At 45.9% G+C, this 24,446-nt stretch overlaps 1 protein-coding gene across 1 annotated transcript in view; it reads left to right on the top strand.

Annotated features, from left to right (window-relative positions):
• Dennd5a (DENN domain containing 5A) overlaps positions 1–24,446 on the top strand; it is a 67,015-nt gene that overhangs the window by 36,746 nt on the left and 5,823 nt on the right. The window contains 14 exon segments of the mRNA XM_051149379.1: positions 1,059–1,263; positions 1,266–1,342; positions 2,125–2,340; positions 3,431–3,665; positions 4,839–4,989; positions 6,491–6,584; positions 8,679–8,810; positions 12,401–12,463; positions 12,465–12,513; positions 12,516–12,553; positions 15,988–16,072; positions 18,434–18,500; positions 18,918–19,046; positions 23,511–23,632. Of these exon segments, the coding sequence (XP_051005336.1) occupies positions 1,059–1,263; positions 1,266–1,342; positions 2,125–2,340; positions 3,431–3,665; positions 4,839–4,989; positions 6,491–6,584; positions 8,679–8,810; positions 12,401–12,463; positions 12,465–12,513; positions 12,516–12,553; positions 15,988–16,072; positions 18,434–18,500; positions 18,918–19,046; positions 23,511–23,632 (1,663 nt within the window).

Here is a 24,446-nt window from a genome sequence, read left to right as displayed (position 1 = left end):
GATAGTGAGCGTTTAGTAAGTGACTGGCATCAATCTGAGCTCAGATCCCAGCCTCTAACAGGTAGTGATTTTATGGATGCACTTAGTCTGTCAGGTTTTAAAAATTAATGAGTGTGGGTTTGCCTGCGTGTATATGTATTTTTGTGCCTGGTGTCCATGGAGGCGAAAAGAGAGCAATAGGTCTACTGTAAACTGGAGTTATAGGCAGGTATGAGCCGCCATGTGGGTGCTGAAGACTGAAGCTCAGTCCTCTGGAAGCCAGTGTTTTTTGACTGATGAGCCATCTCTCTGGCCTCTGTGTCAGGTTGTTTTGTTTTGGTTTTTGGTTTTTTAAAGTTTTATTTTTTAGGTTACTCCAAGAGGTCCTGAACCTACATAGCCCTATGATGGTCTGGAACTTTAGTCGTCCTCTTGCCTCAGCTTTCCCAAGTTCTGGGACTAGAGCTGATGCATCTCCTCCTCCTCCTCTCTTCCCCTCCTCATCCCTCCTCAGTTTCATCTGTAAAAATAAGACTAGCCAGATGGTGACAAGTTCTTTGTTAGCGCAAATTGCCTACCATTAACATAAGTGAATACTGACTGTACAGCTTCTCCCATGCAGTTTTAAGGTCAGAAGGAAGCATGAGGAAGGACTGTAACAATTAAATCTTTCAAATGAGGAGTGAAGTTTAGAAGGGGATGACACTCAAATGTATTCAGGGTCATAGGGGAAGACGGTGGCTTCAAGTGCTGGTGCTGGACTTGGACATTCTTCTGACTTACTGTGGAATTCATGATTTGTCAGTCAGTTGGCCAGCATTCACTATGAAACTGTGTGCTTAACCACAGCACCACCATGGTCTCTGCATTACTTTCAGCTGTTTCCCCTAGCATTTTACCTCTGCGCAAAGTGTCACGTGCCTAAGGTTTATATTCAGAAAGCAGAGGGAGCTCCAGGCATAGGGCTGTGCTGCTGCTTTCTCCCTCTTCTTTATGCCATGTCTCGCATATGCCATTTAATTATTCATTGTTCTTTCTAAAACTTCTCTACCAATCACACTTTCTGCTTTGATTTTCAGGCTAATCTCTGCTTTGTGGATGTTGACAACCACTTCATTGAGTTGCCAGAGGGACTTGCCTCAATTTCCAACAAATTGGAGTTTGTCCAGGAGGTCTCTGAGATCCTCATGGCATTTGGGATTCCCCTGAAGGAACCTCCATTGCAGCGAAAGCGCCTCAAACTGAAGAGGATTCGAGCCTCTGAGCTCGTGTCTGACAAGAGGAATGCAACATTGCTGGCTCCCCTCTGCATTCATACGAGCTCCTCAAGGAGAATGAAACTATTGCCCGGTTGCAAGCTTTGGTCAGAGGACTGGAGTAGGAGTTTGGAAAAAGTAAGATGCTGGAAATAAGCTGTGGACACATTTGATCTGTGTTAGGGTGCTGTCCTGGGGAAGCTGCATTGAGGTGAGAAAGCAACCAGGTCAGCAGAATGCACATTTCATTTCTGTGTTTAGTTTTTTGAGACAGGGTTTCTCTGTGTAGACCAGGCTGGCCTTGACCTCAGAGCTCCACCTGTCTCTGCCTCTCAAGCCTGGGATTTTATAAAGTACAGCAGATTTTTATACCAGTTGAACAGAGAAATATTTAGGAAGATAAATGTATTTCTTTTTTAGAAAGGACAATCTATTTCTCCACATTCTCTTCCAAGAAAAAGAAAAAGGTGATACCAGGAGCAGCTCAGAGCCAGAACGTGACCCGGTGCTCTGACTTCAGGCTCCACCTCCTGTTCGCCTTCGCTGGGGAGGGATTCGCTCCGCTTGTTCCTTGGCTGGATGGCACTCAGTTCACAGGGATTGCATCTCTGCTTAACTTAGTTCTTGGGTGGCTGTGGATGGAGTGCCGTCTCAGAATCTCTCCTCTCCTCCCCTCTCTTTACTTCCATCTGCTTTCTAGGCAAGTTTCTACCCTAAGCTAAATCTCTTAGCTTCTAGAATCCCTTTCTTTTATATTTCTTCCCATTTTTTCTTTTGTTCTCACCTTCTCACCATTTGCTACAGAAACCAATAGGGGGAAAAAAATCAAATGAATTGTATTTTTTGGCATAAAAGTTTCAGCTGCCTCCCTTCTTTTTTTCGTTTTAAGCTGGAAGTTCGTGAAGATCACAGTAGCAATAAAGATTTCAAAGTTCAGTGTGACGAAGAAGAACTGAGAATTTACCAGCTGAATATTCAGATCCGGGAGGTTTTTGCCAATCGCTTTACTCAGATGTTTGCCGATTATGAAGTGTTTGTCATCCAGCCAAGCCAGGATAAGGAGTCCTGGTTCACCAACAGGGAGCAGATGCAGAACTTTGATAAAGTGAGTGAGATCCTGCTGGGAGGTATGGATGAGAGCTAGTTACATCTTGAAGAAGTGACTGCAGATGACATCGCTAGGAATGCCAAATAGGGACAGGCATGCAGATCATTACTGTTAGAAAATTCACCTCTCGCCACCCCCCCCCCCCCCCCCCCCTTTAGTCAAAAGGTGTATGTGTAGCAGAAAGTCCGGGCTCCGGAAGTCAGTCAGATTCTCAGGAAATCGGAACTTTTGTGAGAGTTGACAAAGGGGAGAAGGGTTGTAGTTGGCTTTTCATAAAGACCTCGGGCTCTTCAGAGAAGATTTGTCCCACTTCAGCCCTGGGCATGCTGCCTGTGATAGTTAGGGCTGCCATAGTCTTCAGCCCTGGGCATGCTGCCTGTGATAGTTAGGGCTGCCATAGTCTTCAGCCCTGGGTGTGCTGCCTGTGATAGTTAGGGCTGCCATAGTCTTCAGCCCTGGGTGTGCTGCCTGTGATAGTCAGGGCCGCCATAGTCTTCAGCCCTGGGCATGCTGCCTGTGATAGGCAGGGCTGCCATAGTCTTCAGCCCTGGGCATGCTGCCTGTGATAGTCAGGGCCGCCATAGTCTTCAGCCCTGGGCGTGCTGCCTGTGATAGTTAGGGCTGCCATAGTCTTCATCCCTGGGCGTGCTGCCTGTGATAGTCAGGGCTGCCATAGTCTTCAGCCCTGGGCGTGCTGCCTGTGATAGGCAGGGCCGCCATAGTCTTCAGCCCTGGGCATGCTGCCTGTGATAGTCAGGGCTGCCATAGTCTTCAGCCCTGGGCGTGCTGCCTGTGATAGGCAGGGCTGCCATAGTCTTCAGCCCTGGGCGTGCTGCCTGTGATAGGCAGGGCTGCCATAGTCTTCAGCCCTGGGCGTGCTGCCTGTGATAGGCAGGGCTGCCATAGTCTTCAGCCCTGGGCATGCTGCCTGTGATAGGCAGGGCTGCCATAGTCTTCAGCCCTGGGCATGCTGCCTGTGATAGGCAGGGCTGCCATAGTCTTCAGCCCTGGGCGTGCTGCCTGTGATAGTCAGGGCCGCCATAGTCTTCTCTGTTGTTGACGGCTTCCTTCCGATTGGTTCCACTAGGCATCTTTCTTGTCCGATCAGCCTGAGCCCTACCTGCCCTTCCTCTCAAGATTCCTAGAGACCCAGATGTTTGCATCTTTTATTGACAACAAGATCATGTGTCATGCTGATGATGATAAAGACCCTGTCCTCCGGGTCTTTGACTCCAGGGTAGACAAGATCAGACTGTTGAATGTCCGCACACCTACTCTTCGGACATCCATGTACCAGAAGTGTACCACTGTGGATGAAGCAGGTAAGGCCTTCTTTCCTCTGGGACTCCATTGCTAACATGTCCCTTTCCTAAACGTGTGCTTCTTTCTCTCTTTTTGCCTTTGAGTATGTTATCACATGGCCTGCAATGCTCTTCCTTATTATTTTGTTTTAGACAGGGTCTCTGTATTTACCATGTAGACCAGGCTGGCCTCAACTCAGAGCTCCACTTGCCTCTCAGTATCACCATGCTTTGTTTTCTTCTTTCTTTTTTGTTTGTTTTCTTTTGGTCTTGAAATCTTTTGTTTTTGTTTGTTTTTGAGCTAAGAGTCTCTCTTGACTGGCCTGGAACTGCTATATAAACCAGGCTGGCGTTGAACTCAAAACTACTTATTTATTTACTTATTATTTTCGAGATGGGGTTTCTCTGTATGATAGCACTGGTTGTTCTGGACTTGCTTTGTACACCAGGTTGGCCTCGAACTCAGAGATTTGCCTGGCTCTGCCTCCCTTAGTGCTGAGATTAAAGTTGTATCCACTGCGCCTGGCTCAAAATAATGTTTTAAAAGCAGGATTCCCTGTCCTTTTCATCTTGTATTACCCTTGAAAATGGCAGCATTGGAACAGCTGACGAGTGTGACGATCTGGTCACTTTGAGGCTCTACCTGTGTGCGTGAGAGTGAGACAGTTGGTTCACCTGTAGTCCATGTGTTGAATCTGCAGCATGGTTTGAGCTGCTCTTGTCTGTTACTAGTATACGTAGTGTCATGAGTCTGTCAGGATATAGGGTCTAAGCCATGGAATGAAGAGCTAACTAGCTCTCATCCTAAAGGCTCTTTCAGGAAAAAAGGTGTCACTTGAGGCAGCAATGTGCATTGTTTCCGGAGATCTTAGTAAAGACACACTAGAGCAAGCCTCTCGCCGCTGGCCTCATATTGCAGCCTTTGGGGCTGCTCTAGACCTTGTCTGGGTTTACCTTCTGTGCCCCCATGGCAGTTAGCTGAGACATTTACAAGAATTACTCATATATTTCTAGTTGTGAAGGACTTCCTGTCCCTCATTGCCTGATGGCCAGTGTTTGGAAGTCACATTTTGTCTGTTGGTTTTCAAGCAGGAGGGTAAAAATTAATTGTTTTACTTTATCTTGGCTAGAAGTGAAAAAGCCACTTCTAAAGAAGTTTGACTTGATTTTCTTTTTTTTTTAAATCTCACTCAGAAAAAGCAATTGAGCTACGTCTGGCAAAAATTGACCACACTGCAATTCATCCACATCTACTTGACATGAAAATTGGACAAGGAAAATATGAACCTGGCTTTTTCCCTAAGCTACAGTCTGATGTACTTTGCACTGGGCCAGCCAGCAACAAGTGAGTAAACCCTAGTGAGTCCCCAGCCTACCACCAGATGCAGCAGCCCCTGGCATCCAGAGTGTAAGCTAGAGTCGCTATACTCAAAAGGCCTCAGAGTTTTTCTTTTTTTTTTTTTTTTCTGAGACACGGTCTCTCTGTGTATCCTTGGCTGTCCTGGACTCGCTTGGTAGACCAGGCTGCCCTCAGACTCACAGTGATCCGCCTGCCTCTGCTTCCCAAGTGCTGGGATTAAAGGCGTGCGCCACCACACCGGCAGAATTTTTCTTAATATTTGTTATTTTATATGTGTGACTATTTTGCTTACATCCATGTCTGTGCACCACTGTGGACTGGAGGCCAGAAAAGTGTACTGGATCTCCTTGAGCTGGAATTACAGATAGTTGTGAGCACCATGAGTTGAACCCAGGTCCTCTGGAAGACTAGTTAGTGCTCTTAAGTACTCCAGGCCTCTGACCTCAGAATTAAAAAAAAAAAAAGCACAAAAAAGCAAAAAACAAGTATGGCAAGACCCACACTATGTAGGCAGTGTCTGTCAGTTTTTTGTCTCCACTGTGCAAATTGGGTATTCCAGAATTTGCAAACAGCCAGACTGCAGGTGGGTTGAAATGACTTTGGATCAGAACCCCGTGCAACAGCTTCTAGCTTTATGTCTTAAAAAGTGGTGCTAGAGATGACTGAGCCCGGACTGAGGTGGGTAGCTTGGCCGGATGGTTCTCTTTCAGTTTTGGAGATGAGTGAGTATTAAGTCCCAGACAGTTTTTGTATTTGCATGTGAAGTTTTGGTAGATATTTCAAGACAAATTAATGTCTTATTCCTTGGAAGTGTTCTCTTTTTCGTTCACTTTTTTAGCTGCTCATCCCCAAGGACTTTGTCTTGTCTCTAGTGGCTTTCTGTGTCACCACTAGCTGCCGAGACATTATAAGCTTTCTCTTGTTGGCTTTAGTGGGAAATTTCCCCCCCTTTTTAATTTTTTTGAGGCAGAATTTCTTTGTGTAGCTCTGTGAATCTTGGAATTGTAGAGGAGTTGACCTCAAACTTAGAAAATCTGTCTGCCTCTGCCTTTTTTTTTTGGTTTTGCGAGACAGGGTTTCTCTATGTTATCTTGGCTGTCCTGGACTCACTTTGTAGACCAGGCTGGCCTCAAACTCACAGCGATCCGCCTGCCTCTGCCTCCCGAGTGCTGGGATTAAAGGTGTGCACCACCACACCTGGCCTGCCTCTGCCTCTGCCTCTTGAGTGCTGGGACTAAGGCTGTTTTTTTGAGACAGGGTCTCTTTTATTGTGTATACCAAGTTGGCCTAGAACTCACAGAGTAGTGAATATTCTTTTGTGTTGTTTTGTTTTCTAAGAAGGGACTTCTCTGGGTAACCTTGGCTGTCCTGGACCTCACTCTGGCCTTCAAATCACAACAATCTGCCTGCTTCTTCTGCCTCCCGAGTGCACCACCACTGCCCTGCAGTCATGAATATTCCTAACAGCCTCTTTTGATGTTGCCAGGTGGACAAAGAGGAATGCCCCTGCCCAGTGGAGGCGGAAGGACCGGCAGAAGCAGCACACAGAACACTTGCGCTTAGACAATGACCAGAGAGAGGTAGGACACCATGTGAATGACAAGGAGTCCTTCTGTCCGGCTGCGCTCACCTTTTATGTCGTTTCACTGGTGTGTAGTATTATTGGCTGTCTCAGGGTTCCCCTCTCCCTGTGGAGAAGGCTTGAGTGTAGTTGTAGAGAATAGAGCGTGTTTTCCACATGGTGGCTGCGCGATGGCCTTGTGTATGCTCTCCATGCTAACTTCCTGTTGACTGTAATACAAGCTTCAAGATGCCAGTCTGAAACTTGGCAGAAATGCCTTTAAAATTTGGATTTTTTGTTTGTGGTATGGTAGGAAAGGAGCTGATTTTGTTAAAATATAAAGGAGGAGAGTGAACTGAGATCAGTCCTGTGAATCTTGAGAGCAGATGACTTTTCCTGGTCTTTTCTGTATCTCAGGTGACTGTGGTGTTTAGTTTTCAGTGCCAGCTTGACACAGTCCAGAGTCACCTGGGAAGGCGTCCCAGCATGGGACTGTATTTGACTGCCCTGTGAGCGCGTCTGTGCGGGATTATTGTGATTTCCTTAACTGATGTGGGAAGGCTCTCTGGCTCTGTGTGGCCCCATTCCCGGCAGTTGGTCCTGAATCGAGTAGGAGCAGAGAAGTGCACTGAGCACTGGCATGCCACATCCTTGCTCTGCGTTCATTGTAGCTGAGAGCAGCTTCCTCTGATGCCTGCTGCTGTTTGTAAACTGTAATGTGCATCTATGAGCCCAAATAAACCCTCTCTACATTAAGGGGCCTTTGCCTGTGTTTTATGGCAGCAAAAGAAAAGACGTGGGCTTTATTATTTTTTTTTCTTTATGTGAATAAGGAGTGGGACGGTGTCGTAGTTACTTCTGTTGTGGTAAAGAGACATCACAACCACGGCAGTTCTTACAAACGGTAGCAGGCATGTGTGGCCGAGCTTTGGCTACTTTATTGGTTTCTTTTCTTTTCTTTCTTTCTTTCTTTCTTTCTTTTTTTAGAAATTTATATGCATTAGTGTAAGTGTGTCAGATCCATTGGAACTGGAGTTACAGAGAGTTGGAAACTACCATGTGGGTGCTGGGAATTGAACCTGGGTCCATTTGTAAGAGCAGACAGTGCTCTTAACCACTGAGCCATCTCACCAGCTCCGCTTTATTGGTTTCTTATAGCTGTCATCCTCCACCCCAATCCCTTCCAAGCCCCCAGCAGTAGGTAGGCAAGAAAGAAGGTTAGAGGGGAAGGAGGTACACCCTGCTGGTTAGGGGTGCCTCGTTCTTTGGGGACAAGTCTAATCTTCCTTGTCAGATTTTCTCCAACCAGCAATCCAGCAACAGCAAAGCAGTGCCAGGGAAGCTGCCACCGGCCCTCTCTGGGTCTCACATTTATACCCTCTCAAGAATCCCCAAAACTCCAAACGTCAACTGTCTGTAGCTGGCAAAAATTACACCCCTCCCAGAGCATGAGCCAAATCACAGTCAGCTGCCGTGGACAAACTGAAGCAGCCCCATATCCCACACCTGCGATTAAAACAAAAACATAGCCACATAACTGAGTTTTTGAAGAAACCAAAATTCTCACTACAGATGTGTCTAACTTGTGGATTCCTGGCTGCATGTGCCCTAGGATACCCTTGAATGCAGCCTAACATAAACTGCTAGTGTACTTAAACCGTTGTGAGACCAGTTTGTTTGCTTGTTTATTGTAATTTGTAACTCCACTGCAGGGTCTTAAGTATAAACTTTGTAGAGAACAATGTCATGTTATAATTCCAAAAAGTTGGATATGCCTGCTAGTGTGTGTGTGTGTGTGTGTGTGTGTGTGTGCATGTACACACACATGTGTACCACACACACATGTGTAAGTGCCTCTTGTGTCCTTATTTTTATTTTTTGCCACTTGTGTCTTTAAATCAAAGGTAATTTATTGTACCCATGTCAACAAAACCAGAAATTGTGTTATTTTGGTTTTTCCCTTTAGTACAAGAATTGCATATGTGTATTTGAGCCCAGGTATAGCCAAGCAAAGAAGTGTGGGTTGCGTGTCCTCCTCAGGAGCCCACCAGTAATGTTGCTGTGGTCTCTGTGCATGGATATAAAAGGTCTTTGCCTTTTGTGTTTGACGTAGAAGTACATCCAGGAAGCCAGGAATATGGGCAGCACCATCCGTCAGCCCAAACTGTCCAACCTCTCGCCATCAGTCATCGCCCAAACCAACTGGAAGTTTGTAGAAGGCCTGCTGAAGGAATGCCGAAACAAGGTGAGCTGAGGACACACTGAGTGCTGCTGTTTTTCCCTGGGTGGGGGTGGGGTGGGGGGTGTTGGTGGGAGGGAGGTCAGGACAACTTCATAAGTCAGTTCTCTCCTTCCGTCTTCATGTGTGTTCTGATGAGGAGACTTTGATCGTCAGGTTTGCTTGGCAGGCCATCCATCTGCCTCACTCCTTATATAGTGGGACAGTACTAACCTTAAAATCTTGTTACCTTGTTTGTTTGTTTTTCCAGACAGGGTTTCTCTGTGTAGTCTTGGCTGTCCTGGACTCACTTTGTAGACCAGGCTGGCCTCGAACTCACAGTGATCCACCTGCCTCTCTGCCTCTGCCTCTGCCTCCCACAGGGCATGCACCACTGTGCCTAGCTCTTGTTGCTTTATTGTTTTGCATATTGGAAATATTTTTGCATGTCTGTTGTAATTTGACAGCCGTCACATTTAGAAATAGCAGTTTTAGGGGCTGGATAGATGGTTCAGTGGGTAAGAACTCTGGCTGCTCTTCCTGAGGACCAAGATTCAATTCTCAGCACCCAAATGGCAGCTCACAACCATCTGTAACTTCAGTTCTAGGGAATCCAATACCTTTACATAGATACACATGCAGACAAAGCACTGATGCACATAGAATAAATACGTGCACACATGTATACATACATACATCTTTTTTTTAAAAAAAGATTTATTTATTCTTTATGTAGTATTCTGCCTGTATGTACACCTGCATGCCAGAAGAGGGCATCAGATCTCATTATAGATGGTTGTGAGGCACCATGTGGTTTTTGGGAATTGAACTCATGACCTTTGGAAGAACAACCAGTGCTCTTAACCTCTGAGCCATCTCTCTAGCCCCATCTTTCTTTTTTTTTTTTTTTTTAAATTTAATTATCCAACTAGTATTTTGTTTTATTTTATTTAAATAATTTATTCAGATTACATCCTGATTGTTATCACCTCACTTGTTTTTCCGTTCCCCGCACATACATACATCTTAAAAAAAGAAAATAAATAGCAGTTTGTGGAATTCTTCAGATATTGTTATTTAGTTTAGGCTTAGGTTGTTTGCTTGTTTATCCAAAGAGAAAAAAAATTGTAAAAAGATTAATTTTTTTGTTGGTTTTGTTTTCTTTTGTTTTTCAAGACAGGGTTTATCTGCATAGCCTTGGCTACCCTGGATTCGCTTTGTATATCAAGCTGGCCTCAAACTCACAGAGATCCACCTGCCTTTGCCTCACTTAGTGCTGGGATTAAGGGCGTGAGCCACCACACCTGGCTGAAAGATTAATTTTTCTTTTTAAAGATTTACTTATTCTGTATACGGTGTTCTTCCTACACTCCAGAAGAGAGCACCAGATCTCATTATAGATGGTTAGGAGCCACCATGTAGTTGCTGGGAGTTGAGCTCAGGACCTCAGGAAGAGCAAATGGTGCTCTTAACCTCTGAGCCACCTCTCTAGCCCATATTTAAATTATAGGTGTAATTTCTAATAAAGTCTTTATACAAGTCAAAGTATGATATTTTTAGGATAATTCAGCTGATTTGTTCTCTGCTGTATCCCGAGCGTTATCAGTGAATTAGAAGAAATTCCTACTTCAAGAAGATTGGATTGGAAAGATGGCTCAATAGTGTGTTAATCTCCTAAACAGAGTAAAGGCCATTACTTGAATTCTTTGGTCAAATTAAGCAAGCTTTATTTTTTGTCGTACAGAACTATCTCCCTGAAGTAAAAAATAGCATTAACACAGAAGAAGATGGGGTTTATTTTAGCCCTCAAACTTCAAGGCTTCAGGGGTTTTCGAGAATTTTTGATTATATAGGAACTTGGCAGAACATTTAAAAATTATTTGGCAGAACATCTCATTTTTATCACGGTTAAAGTTAGGTGTGGAACATGTCAAATTCCAAAAAAATGGGTCAAGACATGGTCAAACCCAAATATACAGAAAACAGGAAAGAATTTATTTTGACCTTGTAAACAAGATGGCTTTTTTTTTTTTTTTTTGAGACAGGGTATCTCTGTGTAGCCTTGGCTATCCTGGACTCACTTTGTAGACCAGGCTGGCCTTGAACTCACAGCGATCCATCTGCCTCTGCCTCCTTAATGCTGGGATTAAAGGTGTGCACCACCACCACCCAGTTGATTTTTAATCTTAAATGGAGTCAGTCTTGTCCATCAAGTAAAGAGACTAGGTACCAAGTCATCTGATTCCACACATGTATGGCACTCATGCACACACGCGTATGTGCACACACATGTATTCCCCCAAGACGCACATGAACATACATGACAGACACACACATGAGTGCCACTAAAAACTTAAAGAAAAAACTTAGATTAAGCAGGGCATAGTAGTGTACAACCTTTAATCTCAGTACTGAGGAGGTGGAAGAAGGCAGATCTCTTGAGTTCGATCGAGGCCAGTGTGGTCTACATAGAGAGACCCTGTTTCAAAAACAAGCAACAACAAAGCTAGATTATTCTATCAGAATTGATATTTAAATTCAGATTTGTTTAATTTCATATTTTAATTATTTATTAATATATTTTGAAATTTATTTTATTTTGTGTGTATAAGTACTTTGCCTGCATGTATCTCTGTGCACCACATGCATGCCTGGTGCCTGAGGAAGTGGAGAGCCTCCTTGTGGTGCTGGAAATCGAACCTGGGGTCCTTTGCAATAGCAAGTGCTCTTAACCACTGAGCCAACTTTTCAGCCCAAGATTTTTTTTTTTAAGTATGTGTGTGTGTTTATGTCTGTGATTGTGTGCCTGAGTGCAGCTGTCCTCAGAGGCCAGAAGAGGGCATCAGGTCTCCTGGAGCTTGAGTACAGGCTATTGTGAACTGTCCAATGTAGGTTCTGGGACTGAGCCCAAGCCCTCTTACAGGAGTAGTACAGGCTCTTAAACCCTGAGTTGTTTTTTATTGGTTTTTCCCCCCAGCCCCTTAGTTTAGTTTTTCATGCTGAAACACTTGTGGTTTTCCAATATGCTGTTACCTTTCCTGCTATCAGGAACATTGTTGATACATTTCTGGAAAGATTTCATGTTCCTCAAGTATCATTGACATTGCTGTTGTTGTTACAAAATGTGCAGTAAAGTATTTGCAGACTTTACCTGAACTTTATCCTCAATAACTTCCTTGTTTCCTTTAGTTATTTCAGATTTGTTTTTGTTTTTGTTTTTTCGAGAGAGTTATTTCAGATTTATTTCTAGGTTATATGTGTGTTTGACGATTTGTTCAGTACATTTGTTTAAGTGTTTAAAGGGAATATCAGAGGTGGGCATGAGCAAAGGATTTTATTCAACTCTTTTCATCTCAGAAAGGCAAAGATTTGAACTAGAGTAATGAGTCCCCTGCTAGGGTCACATGCTGATGGCTGTTGTTTTTACCTCCTTCTTAACCGAATTTGGAAAGCTTGCACTCCCCGTACCCTGACCTACATGGCTGTAAATACACTGTCCCTGGGGCTTCCCTCGTCTTGTCCTTCCAGCCCAGCACCGTGCCATGTAGGCTGCCACAGTCCTCTGCGCTTACGTGCTGTTCTACTCACTGTGGGGATCTGTCCTTACCCATTCTTAGACCAAGAGGATGCTGGTTGAGAAGATGGGTCGAGAGGCTGTGGAGCTGGGGCACGGGGAGGTTGAACATCACTGGTGTGGAAGAGAACACCTTGATTGCCAGCCTCTGTGACCTTCTGAAAGAATCTGGAGCCATGGGCTACAAGTGAAACAGGTAATGGTTCTAGCCTTTGGTTTCACTTACTAGTCTCCCCCATACCAGTGGTTGTCCACCTTCCTAATGCTGTGACCTTAATACAGTTCCTCATGTTGTGGTGATGCGCTCCCCCCTCCTCCCCCTCAGCTATACACATTTTCACTGTTATTTCATAACTGTAGTTTTGCTGCTGCTATGAACCATAATGTAAATATCTGATATGCAGGGTGTCAACAGTTAAACAAATGTGAGTTCGGCTTTTCCCCCCTTAAAAATAGATAAGGTTTATACATCTGTGTTTTTAAACCTACCTTTAAAAATGACATCTTTTGCCAAGAGGTGGTGGCACATACCTTTAACCCAGCCCTGAGGCAGAGATAGGAAGATCTGTGAGTTGGAGACCAGCTTGATCTACAGAGTGAGTCCAGGACAGCCAGGGCTGCACAGAGAAGCCCTGTCTTGAAAAACTAATTAAGCTGGGCATGATGGCACACGCCTTTAATTCCAGCACTCGAGAGCAGAGGCAGGCAGATCACTGTGAGTTCGAAGCCAGCTTGGTCTACAAAGTGACTCCAGGGTAGCCAGGGGCTACATGGAGAAACCCTGTCTTGAAAAAACAACAGAATCAACAAAACAAAACAAACAAGCAAACAAAACCAAGTTAAAACAAACAAAATGGCATCTTTCTTGGGGGTAAGTTGCAGGTCCACCTGATAAATCCTTTCCTATTGGCATGTGTCTGGAGGTAGAACAGAGGGCGTGCACCACCACACCTGGCTCTACTCAAAGATTTTTTTTTTTTGATTAATTTATTTAGGGGTGAGGGCTTGTGTGTGAGAGAGAAAGGGGTAGGAAAAGGTCAGTGGACAATTTGTAGGATTCCTTTCTCTCTCTCTCTCTTTCTTTATTCTACAAAAGGATTGAACTCAGGTCCCCTTAGTCTTGGTGGCAAGCTCCTTTACCACACAGCTATTAGAGTAGATCGGCCCTGAGCTCACTGTGTAGCCCATCACTGCCTTGATTTACCACTGAAGATGGAATCTACGAGAAGGCAGGCTATTTGTAACTGCAAGGATTAGATAAACTTCAAGTCAGTACACTAGAACCCTGGCATTTGCGAAGTCAGAAGTTGTACTTGTAGCTGGTGACACAGCTATTTTCCTTTCTGCCAAGGCACAAGTCCAATAGCACCTGGAAGTCTGAGGTCAGGGAGCAGACTGCTGCCTACTAGGACTAAGTTCAGTTTGCCACCTACAAACTGTCATGTCTTTATAATCATCCTTCAAGATACCATCCATGGCTCATGTGTAGGATTCATATGTGTATATGTATGTGTACATGTGGAGACCTCAGGTGTTGTTCATTTTTATTTTCTTGAGACAGGGTCTCTCTATGTAGCTCTTGCTGTCCTTAAATTTCTGATCCTGGCTCCACCCCTGGAGTGTTGAAATTACAAGCATGGGCTGTTACACAGGGGTTTATGTGGCACTGGGATTGGGCTCAGGGCTTGGTATTTGTTAGCCAACCACTCTACCAACTGAGCCACAGCCCAGCACTAAGATACTATATTCTAGACATTTAACATAGTGCTTTATTATTAGCAAGCACTGAGGTATGAGAGCTAATAGGTTTCTTCTCCACCAGTGATGCAAGTATAGGCCAGATCAGACCAGGTTAAAAAGTAAATAAATGCAGGGTGAATTGGTATAAGTCTCAGGTGGGTTCACTGGTCATAGAGAAGGAGGCCAGGGAAGTTGTCATGCAGACAGGGTGACAGAGAAGCAGAAAGGAAGAGAGAGGAGGGAGGGAGGGACAGACAAAGACAAAGACAGAGAGAGACACAAGGGCAGAGTGAGAGAGAACACAGAGAAAGTAGGTAACCAAAATGTCTGGATCATATAGGGAAGAGCCTCTGGGGAGAGTACAAACTAGCCTCAGGGTAGAGGGCAGGATATGCCAACTTGTCCCGTGGCAGGTAGGGACTGGGGGATGCTGGGAGAACCTGGAGGCAGGCACGTTCTCCCTCCCCCTCCCCTCAGGTTTTCTCTGTGTAGCCTTGGCTGTCCTAGACTCACTTTGTAGACCAGGCTGGCTTCAAACTCATAGAGATCTACCTGCCTGTACATCCCTGAGTGCTGGGATTAAAGGTGTCAGCCACCCAGCTTCCAGGTGCACTTTGTTATGTTAAATAGGCACCTCAGCTGATTGACCCAGCTTTGAAATTTAACAATAGCATCTATCATCATTATTATTATTTCCATTAAATGTAAAACTGAAATATTTTGTAAGATTATTATAAATTATGTTGCTAATATAATGCATACTATATTTTAATAATCACATAGAACATGATTATGAAACTGAAATATTTATCATCTTTGATAGTTGTAGAGGCCGGGAGGATGGATCAGTTGGTATGATGCTTACCGTACAAGCATGGGGACCTGAGTCCTGTCTCTAGGACTTACATTGCAGGGAGGGCTGGAGAGATGGCTCAGTGGTAAAGAGCATTAACTGCTCTTCCAGAGGTCCTGAGTTCAATTTCCAGCACCCACATGGTGCCTCACAACCATCTATAATTTGATCTAATGGTCTTTCCTGTCATGCAGGCAGAGCACTGTACACATAATAAATAAATAACTCTTAAAATATATAAAGAAAAAGCTAATGATGGTGAATGTTTATAATTCTACTGTTGGGGAGGAGGAGACAGGTAGATCCCTGGGGCTCACTGGACAGCCAGTACTTGATGAACTACAGGCCAATGAGAGACCCTGTCTTAAAAAACAAGATTGGAGAGCCAGGCTAGGGGATACACATCTTTAATCTCAGTTCTTGGGAGGCAGAGGCAGGTGGATCTCTGTGAGTTCAAGGCCAGCTTGGTCTACAAATCGAATCTGGGACAGCCAGAGCTCTGTTACATAGAGAAACCCTGTCTCGAAAAACCAAACCAAACCAAACCAAAAAACCAAGATTGGAGCTGGGCATGGTGGCACATAATTTAATCCCAACATTTAGTAGGCAGAGACAGGAGGATCTTTGTGAGTTCGAGGCTAGCCTGACTTATTTATCCCAGGCTGCAACTAAGGACAAGATGCCTTTAAATATAATAGGGGATTTAGAAGTCATTATATAGATTCTTATAGTCTAGGTATATGTTTCTATAGGGCTGACCTTTCTCCACCAGAGCATTTAGAGGTTGTCTTTTACTTTCCTTTCATGGGTCCTTACTGTGCCCTTTTGTACATATTTCCTTGTATTCTATAGTTGGGAACCATTCAGCTTTTTGTTATCTTCATTCTGTTTCTCCTGGATTTTAGTAGAGGACATGTTTATGTACATTGTGTATTGGAGGGAATTGGAAACAAGACATAGCATTAATATTTTTAGCAAAAATTGGTGCTTGCATGTTGAATATCGTAATAACTGTTTCATCTTCTCATTGCTTCCAGGGGAAATCAGCTTTGTGGTCTCATCTGTTACATTATCAGGAAAATCGGCAGAGAAAGCTCACATCGGGAAGCCTCAGTACCTCAGGTAAGGCGGTCTGTTCACTCGTGCAGAGAATGTCTCAGCTCACTTCTCATCCCTCACTGAAGTGAGCATCACGAACCCCCTGTCCAGCCCAATGAAGCTTTCGCTTTGAATGTTTTTTTTTCTCCCTCTTTTAAAAGAGTGTTGTGGACTTGGAAAGAGATGGCTTAGTGGATAAGAGCACTTGCTACTCTTCCAGAGGACTTGGGTTGGTTTCCCAGCATTTATTGCTCCAGTTCCAGGGGACCCTACACTGTGTTTTGCCAGGAACAAATACAGTGCAAAAACACATGCAGGCAAGGCATTTGATTCATATTAAAGAAAGATAAAATCTTTTATTAAAAACAATGTGTTCATTGGTTCTCACAGAGGACCAGAGTTTAGTTCCCAGCGCCCATGTTGGGTGGATCGCAACCACCTGTAACTCAAGCTTCAGGACATCAAATTCCTCTGGTCTCCATGGGTACTCAAACACGGTGCCCACTCACAAATAAAGATAAAAGAAATCTTTTTTTTTTTTTTTTTTTTTTTTTTTGAGACAAGGCCTCTCTATGTTAGCCTTGACTGTCCTGGGCTTGCTTTGTAGAGCAAGCTGGCCTCGAACTCATAGCGATCCATCTTCTTCTGCCTCCTAAATATTGGGATTAAAGGTGCGTGCCACCATGCCCTGCTTTAAAATAAATCTTTAAAAAAAAAACCAAAAGCATGGAGCCACCAGGCTTGCTGAAACACAAAGCATCACCTGGACCACAGCGATGTTCTTGTCTGTTTGCTTTTGTTTGTTATCTGTTTCTAGACCCTTTTGATCAGTAAACGTTAAGCATCCTATTTTGGTTTAAAATATGGGCTGTAATTAAAACTAGAAAAGTGAAGTTGAGTTTTACTATTGTCCTGGTGTTTGCAAGAAGCTGGCTCTTTTCTTTCTTCTTTCTTGCCTTTCCTTTCTTCTCTCTGTCTGTCTGTTTCTCTCCCTCTCTATCTTTCATTTCTCTGACATGAGCATGGAGCCCAGGGCATCGTCTCCTGGAGCTGGAGTTGAAGGCAGTGGTGAGCCAACATGTGGATGCTGGAATTAAACCTCTGGTCCTCTAGAAGAGCAGCCAATGCTTTAACTGCTGAGCCCTTTCTTTATGTCCCCCACCTCACAAAACAAAAGCAAAACCAAAGACATAACCCGAAGGCTGTAGGGACTCCAGGGACCGTCCAACCCAGCCTCTTTATAAGAAGTCTCAAAACTGAAGTCTCAAAAGGACCAGGATTGATGTAAGATCATGCAGTACATTAAAGAAAAAGAAAATACATTAATTAAAATGTCTGGGTTAGACACAGACCTCTTATGTACTCACCTAGGGTTCTTCATGCCATCAGAGGTGTCCCTTCCCATACATACACTGTGTCCTTTACCTCTGACCTTCAACTTCTCTTATCCATCTCTTCTTCCTGTCTGCCAGAGGGAGTTTACGTTCCTTGGCCGTCTTCTTCTTCTCCTTCTCCTTCTTCTTCTTCTTTTTCTTTTTAAAACCAAGGTCCTGTGTAGCCCTGGAACTTTCTATGTAAACCAGCTGGCTTTAACTCACTGTGCTCCATTGCCTCTGTCTAACCAGTGCTAGGCTTAAGGTGTGCGACGCCACACGTGATTACCTATTTTTAATGGTAAAGGTGAGTTTAAATGGAATTTTATAAAGTAGACATCAACTTCATGCCCTTGAACTATCACTGGATGTGAGTAGGTAATTGCCTGAAGACCAAGGACAGGCATTCCTGAAGTAGCCAACAAGGGGGATTTGGTATACTTGGTGAGTGTGTGCACTCCTAGAGTCTTCTCAGGAAGGCTATGGCAGTTACTGCTAAGGGATTAACTACAACAAAATACTCTGAGTAGCTTCGGTGATGAAAATACTAAAGCTTTAAACATAGGGTCTGGCACGAAATCCAAGATGTTGGTCCTCCTTTCTGGAGGACCTCTTTGAAGACGGAATTGGAAGCGAATGGTAGCTCCAGCCGGCACTACTGTGCCCCTGGCTCACCATGTAGTATACCGGAGAATTAGGCGTCAGATCTGGCCTCAAGTTTCTTCTACCACAAAAGTAAACTTTGCCAAAGTCAACCCTTCTAAGTGCTTAGACTGTGTACCCCTCTTTGGCTTATTTTACAGATTATTCAAGAATAAAATAATGTACAAAAGCATAAAATCTGGTCTCTAACTGGCAACTTAATATTTGTGAATGACTGTTTAGGTATTCATGATGGAACAAACTGTGCTGTGGGGTGTGATTAACATGTGAGAGAGTCGGTACCAGTTGGGATACCCAGATCTCTTTGGAGATGACCATCTTTGTTGTTCCAGGAATACTTCTGATTCAGAACGGAGAAAGTCTGATGCCAGCGCTGTCATGTCCCCCCTGAGGATCTCCCTAACTCAGGATATGAGGTCCGTCCCTCCTCATTCATAAGTTGTCTCAGTTGTTGTCTGCGTTTGAAACCCAATCCGCAAGATCTCCCTGACAGTTAAGGCATTTCGACTGAGCTAACTAGGAAGTCTTTCCTGTTGGTCTCTGTATAGTATATTAAAAGGTGGTTTTCTGTCAACTTGGAAAGCTATATCAGGAGAAAGAGCACAGCAAAGTATCTCACAACTCCAGGGCTTAGAGTAGCCTGGCTTATTGAAATATATACTATCTGTTCTTTCTCCTAAATTATGAGAAATCTATCTGCAAAGCCACATGGAAGAGTGAGAGAATCTCTCCCAGGGTGGGATAGGGCTGGCATCTTGCCTGGCTTCTTTGGCTTACAGGTGAGGCTATGACAGTGATTCATTTCCCACCCCACCCTATGCTTTTTCCCTTAGGCACATCCAGAATATTGGGGAAATCAAGACCGATGTGGGAAAGGCCAGAGCATGGGTGCGGCTGTCCATGGAGAAGAAGCTACTCTCTAGACACCTGAAGCAGCTTCTTTCAGACCACGAGCTCACCAAGTAAGGCTTGGAGTAGAACTGGGCTCCAGCATTGCCAGGGAGACTGGAAATTGGGGATGAGGAGAGCAAATTGAACATGTTACTACAGTGACATCCAGTGACAAAGTCCTGCAGGGTTCCCAGTGTCCCTTCTCTTCCCTCCAGCTGTGGAGGCATGCTTCTGCTTTCTGCTTCTCTTTCCTTTCAGCCTGTGCCTAAAATTAGGGGTGCTCCTCTCCTTCCTGGTACCTTTTGGCCAGGAAGCATTTCTTCTGCTTCTTTCCTGTCCTGAGAAGCAAAGAGTTGGAGAATTAAAGGAAACTCCTTACCTCTTTTGAGCCAGGGCCAACCCATAGTCTCCTCCACCCTGTACCTCAGTTTACTGCCATATGTTCCTCCTTTTCAGGTGTCAGCAGTTCCTTGTTCACCTGTGCGGCTCTTTTCTCATCCTCTCTTCATCTGCCAATTCCTGTAGGACTCAGAGAGAAGTGTCCTTTACCAGGGTTTTCTTGGACTCCTGGACCATTTGTCCCCCAGGCAGGCATTTGCTTTGCACATAGATTGTTGTTTTTTCCTTTACCACTTCGTGCTACATTAATCTAATCGTGTGCTGCTTACTTGTTTGCTTACATTGAAGCGCCGACTGTGTCCCTGTCCTAGCGCTGAGCATGTTGCTTAGTATTTACAAGGAATCAACCTTTGTCTGTAAAATGAGTCCCTGGCTTCTCAGGCAGGAACAGAACAGCTTTGCAAGAATCAGTATTGATAAGATTGGTCTTTAGCCTTTGGCATTTCAGCCAGCTTGTAGACTGAGAAGGTGGATGACCCTTATTCACAAAGTTCATTAAGCTACAAACTCTAGAGAAACAAAAGAGCTCACTTGTTGTGAGTCCAGATCTCCTTGACCTTCTCATGGTTTATTGGAGCTGATGGGTGCTCCCCTTAACCACCTGGTGACTGGAGCTGAACGGTGTTCCCTTATCATGATACTGGTGCTGTGATGGTGCTCTCCTTACACTGGTGACTGGTGCTGTATGGTGCCTCCCCTTACCATTGGGACTGGGAGGCTTATGGTGCTCCCTTACCCTGGTGACTGGTGCTGTATGGTGCTCCCTTACCATGTGACTGGAGCTGTATGGTGCTCCCTTATCTGACTGGTGCTGTATGGTGCTCCCTTACCCTGGTGACTGGAGCTGTATGGTGCTCCCCTTACCATGGTGACTGGAGCTGTATGGTGCTCCCCTTACCATGGTGACTGGAGCTGTATGGTGCTCCCCTTACCCTGGTGACTGGTGCTGTATGGTGCTCCCCTTACCATGGTGACTGGTGCTGTATGGTGTTCCCCTTACCATGGTGACTGGAGCTGTATGGTGCTCCCCTTACCATGGTGACTGGTGCTGTATGGTGCTCCCCTTACCCTGGTGACTGGAGCTGTATGGTGCTCCCCTTACCCTGGTGACTGGAGCTGTATGGTGCTCCCCTTACCTGGTGACTGGAGCTGTATGGTGCTCCCTTACCCTGGTAACTGGTGCTGTAGGTGCTCCCCTTACCCTGGTGACTGGTGCTGTATGGTGCTCCCCTACCCTGGTGACTGGTGCTGTATGGTGCTCCCTTACCCTGGTGACTGGAGCTGTATGGTGCCTCCCTCTTACCATGGTGACTGGAGCTGTATGGTGCTCCCCTTACCCTGGTGACTGGTGCTGTATGGTGCTCCCCTTACCCTGGTGACTGGAGCTGTATGGTGCTCCCTTACCATGGTGACTGGAGCTGTATGGTGCTCCCCTTACCCTGGTGACTGGAGCTGTATGTGCTCCCCTTATCATGATGACTGGTGCTGTATGGTGCTCTCCTTACCCTGAGTGACTGGTGCTGTATGTGCTCCCCTTACCATGGTGACTGGTGCTGTATGGTGCTCCCCTTACCCTGGTGACTGGTGCTGTATGGTGCTCCCCCTACCCTGTGACTGTGCTGTATGGTGCTCCCCTTACCCTGGTGACTGGCTGTATGGTGCTCCCCTTACCTGGTGACTGGAGCTGTATGGTGCTCCCCTTACCTGGTGACTGGTGCTGTATGGTGCTCCCTTACCCTGGTGACTGGTGCTGTATGGTGCTCCCTTACCATGGTGACTGGTGCTGTATGGTGCTCCCCTTACCCTGGTGACTGGTGCTGTATGGTGCTCCCCTTACCTGGTGACTGGAGCTGTATGGTGCTCCCCTTACCATGGTGACTGGAGCTGTATGGTGCTCCCCTTACCCTGGTGACTGGAGCTGTATGGTGCTCCCCTTACCATGGTGACTGGAGCTGTATGGTGCTCCCCTTACCCTGGTGACTGGAGCTGTATGGTGCTCCCCTTACCCATGGTGACTGGAGCTGTATGGTGCTCCCCTTACCATGGTGACTGGAGCTGTATGGTGCTCCCTTACCCTGGTGACTGGTGCTGTATGGTGCTCCCCTTACCATGGTGACTGGAGTGCTATGGTGCTCCCCTTACCATGGTGACTGGAGCTGTATGGTGCTCCCCTTACCATGGTGACTGGAGCTGTATGGTGCTCCCATTACCATGGTGACTGGAGCTGTTATGGTGCTCCCTTACCCTGGTGACTGGAGCTGTATGGTGCTCCCCTTACCCTGGTGACTGGAGCTGTATGTTCTCCCCTTACCATGGTGACTGGAAGCTGTATGGTGCTCCCCTTACCCTGGTGACTGGAGCTGTATGGTGCTCCCTTACCCTGGTGACTGGAGCTGTATGGTGCTCCCCTTACCCATGTGACTGTGCTGTATGGTGCTCCCCTTACCCTGGTGACTGTGCTGTATGGTGCTCCCCTTACCATGGTGACCTGGAGCTGTATGGTGCTCCCCTTACCCTGGTGACTGGAGCTGTATGTGCTCCCCTTACCATGGTGACTGGAGCTGTATAATGCTTTCTTTACCTTGAAACTGCTGTGTGATTTTGTATAGGTACAGTTAATTAGCTTACACTCTTCTGCTCTTTTTCTATTAAAAAAATTACAGTATTCACTGTGTGTGTGTGTGCATACCCCCCTCCCCTGTCTGCCTGCCGCTCACCCGTGTACGTGTGAGAGAGAAGCAGGGGTGGGGGGGACAACTTTTGGTGTGAGTTCTGTCCTTTCACCATGTGGGCCTCAGGATGAACTCGGGTCTTCAGACTTGCCAACAGGCCCTTTCACTCACTGAGCCATGTAGCCACCCTGCCTCCTGATCTCTTTCTCTCCCGGCTCTTGAGGGATGTTGGCATCAGCAGTCCTCTAGCCTCTACACAGGCCATTTCTTTGTCACGTCTCACTTGGAGGTGACTCCCACCCCTGATGCTCTGCTGCTCCCCAGCCCTGCATGTGTTTGCATTCAGACCTAGCAGTGGCTTAGAGAGAACAGAAGCAGGCGCACAGCATGTGGCTAACTTCCTCTTCAGGGTTGCGATGTTGCTGCTGTTTTCTCTGAACGCCTTCACCCCTTCCCGGCTCTCCCCCACCCTGTGCGGCTGAGTCCCAGCTCCTCCCTTTGCTGTCTTCTTGCTTTTTTGCTGCTCTGCTTTATTTTAGTCATTATTCTCCTTTCAACCTCCCACCTTGCTAACTAAACTTACTAAAATTGGCCATACTTCTCCCTTTATTTCTAGGGCAAAATGCAGAAACCCATAATTTAACAAAGCTAATTGCAAGTCTTTAGCCTGAGGATGTAAGGCCTTTCTTTATTTCATGCTAGCCTGACTTTCCAGCCCTGTCGCTACCTGATCATTTCAGGGCTGTCAAGTCTAACCACTCTAATTTCCACACATCCTTTTTCCTGTGATTTAGAGCATCTGTCTGCGTTTGTGCTGCCTTCTGGACCCCCTTGATCTAGAAAACATTGCAGGACTATTGAAGCTCACTGTTCTTAAGTTCCCAGGAAGAGCATTTCATCTAGTAACTCACTATATGTAGCCCTACAGCTTGGCATTTCCCGATCATTCTGTCACTTAGTAGAGTCTATTTGAGGGCAGGTACTCCCCTTAGGACCTGTGGGTAGGGTGCTTTATAATCTCCCTAGCTGCTGGTGGTTTTAGTACAGGCAGCTAGGCAAAGGAGTCGGCCTTTGGTGTTCTGACCCTTGTCAGCCGGTCTGAGTAGGAGCAGGGTTCTGACTTAGTTCTCAGCACTTCGGAAGGCCTGGGACATGGTCTGGGAAAGATCTGGCACTGCAGGCCTCCTGCCAGTGCTACTCACGGCCAAACACTGGGACAGCAGCCTGACCAGAACCTGAGTGTCTGCTTTCTCTCTGATGGACTGCCAGTCCAGTCCTTGCTTCAGAAGAGGAGCTCCCATGACTTGTCCATGTGACAGTATAGTAACACCAGCATGCGACTTGGAAGGACCTGTGATCTCATGTTTTCCTTACCCATCTGCTGTGGACGCGGGCGCGGTTAGCTTCTCTCCTCTCCCCTCGGCTGGGGACTAATGTGCTGACGTCTTGCCTCCTGCCTGACAGGAAGCTGTACAAGCGTTACGCCTTCCTGCGCTGCGATGATGAGAAAGAGCAGTTCCTCTATCACCTGCTCTCCTTCAATGCGGTGGACTACTTCTGCTTCACCAATGTCTTCACAACCATCCGTGCGTAGCTCTGCTCTGCTCCCCTGGCCTGCTGCAGCCAGGCTTCACGAGCCCACCCAGGCTTGCTGTCTCCTTTATACTTTATTTCCACCATCACCCCCCCCCCATTTTTTTTTTTTAAATTTTTGGGAAGAGTATTACTATTTAGCCAAGACTGGCATCAAACAAACTCATGGCAGTCCTCCCCCTCCGCCTCTATGCTGGGTTACACCTCCATGCCTGGCCTCCTTAGTATTGCTGGCTGTGTGCTCCCATAGAAGTAAGAAGGAACAGCTCCTTCTCCATGGCTGTTTTCTCTGAACCTTCTGTCCTCGTCCTTTGGTTGTTATGTTAGTCAGTGTTGTTCCATGCACTGCTCGTGTGGCCTTCTGCTCTGCATACTTGTAAAGTCTCCTCCCTTTATTTTACCTGAGAGGTGCCTCGGCATCACAGATTTGGAGTAGCCCCAGAGAGATTTCTTCCTGAAGTAACAGAAAGAATTCCATGTGACAGTAGGTCACTGAGGCCAGCCCAGCCCTGCCCATAACATATTTCTGTGAGCAGAGCTTGTCCCTGTGGTGGGCCTCACTCACCTCCTTTCAGAGGAGGATGGTTCAAAATACTCTAAGGTCTTTGAGCCTCATATTTCTGTGGTGCCAAGATCCTTTCCTCATTTGGTAGCCTTTGGGTTTGCTCCAGCTGCCACCCACTCCTCAGACACTAGGGCCGTACGCTGTGCGCTCAGCTGGAGTAGTGCTGAACTAGAGCTAGAGACCCAGGGCAAACTTTTCCTCTCATGCCCTGCAGAAGAGAGGTGGCAGCCACGCAGACTGCT

This window comes from Acomys russatus, chromosome 7 (assembly GCF_903995435.1).
Source record: "Acomys russatus chromosome 7, mAcoRus1.1, whole genome shotgun sequence".
Classification (NCBI taxonomy): domain Eukaryota; kingdom Metazoa; phylum Chordata; class Mammalia; order Rodentia; family Muridae; genus Acomys; species Acomys russatus.
The sequence above is the reverse complement of the archived record's forward strand: the minus strand, read 5'-3'. Positions and strand labels throughout refer to the sequence as shown.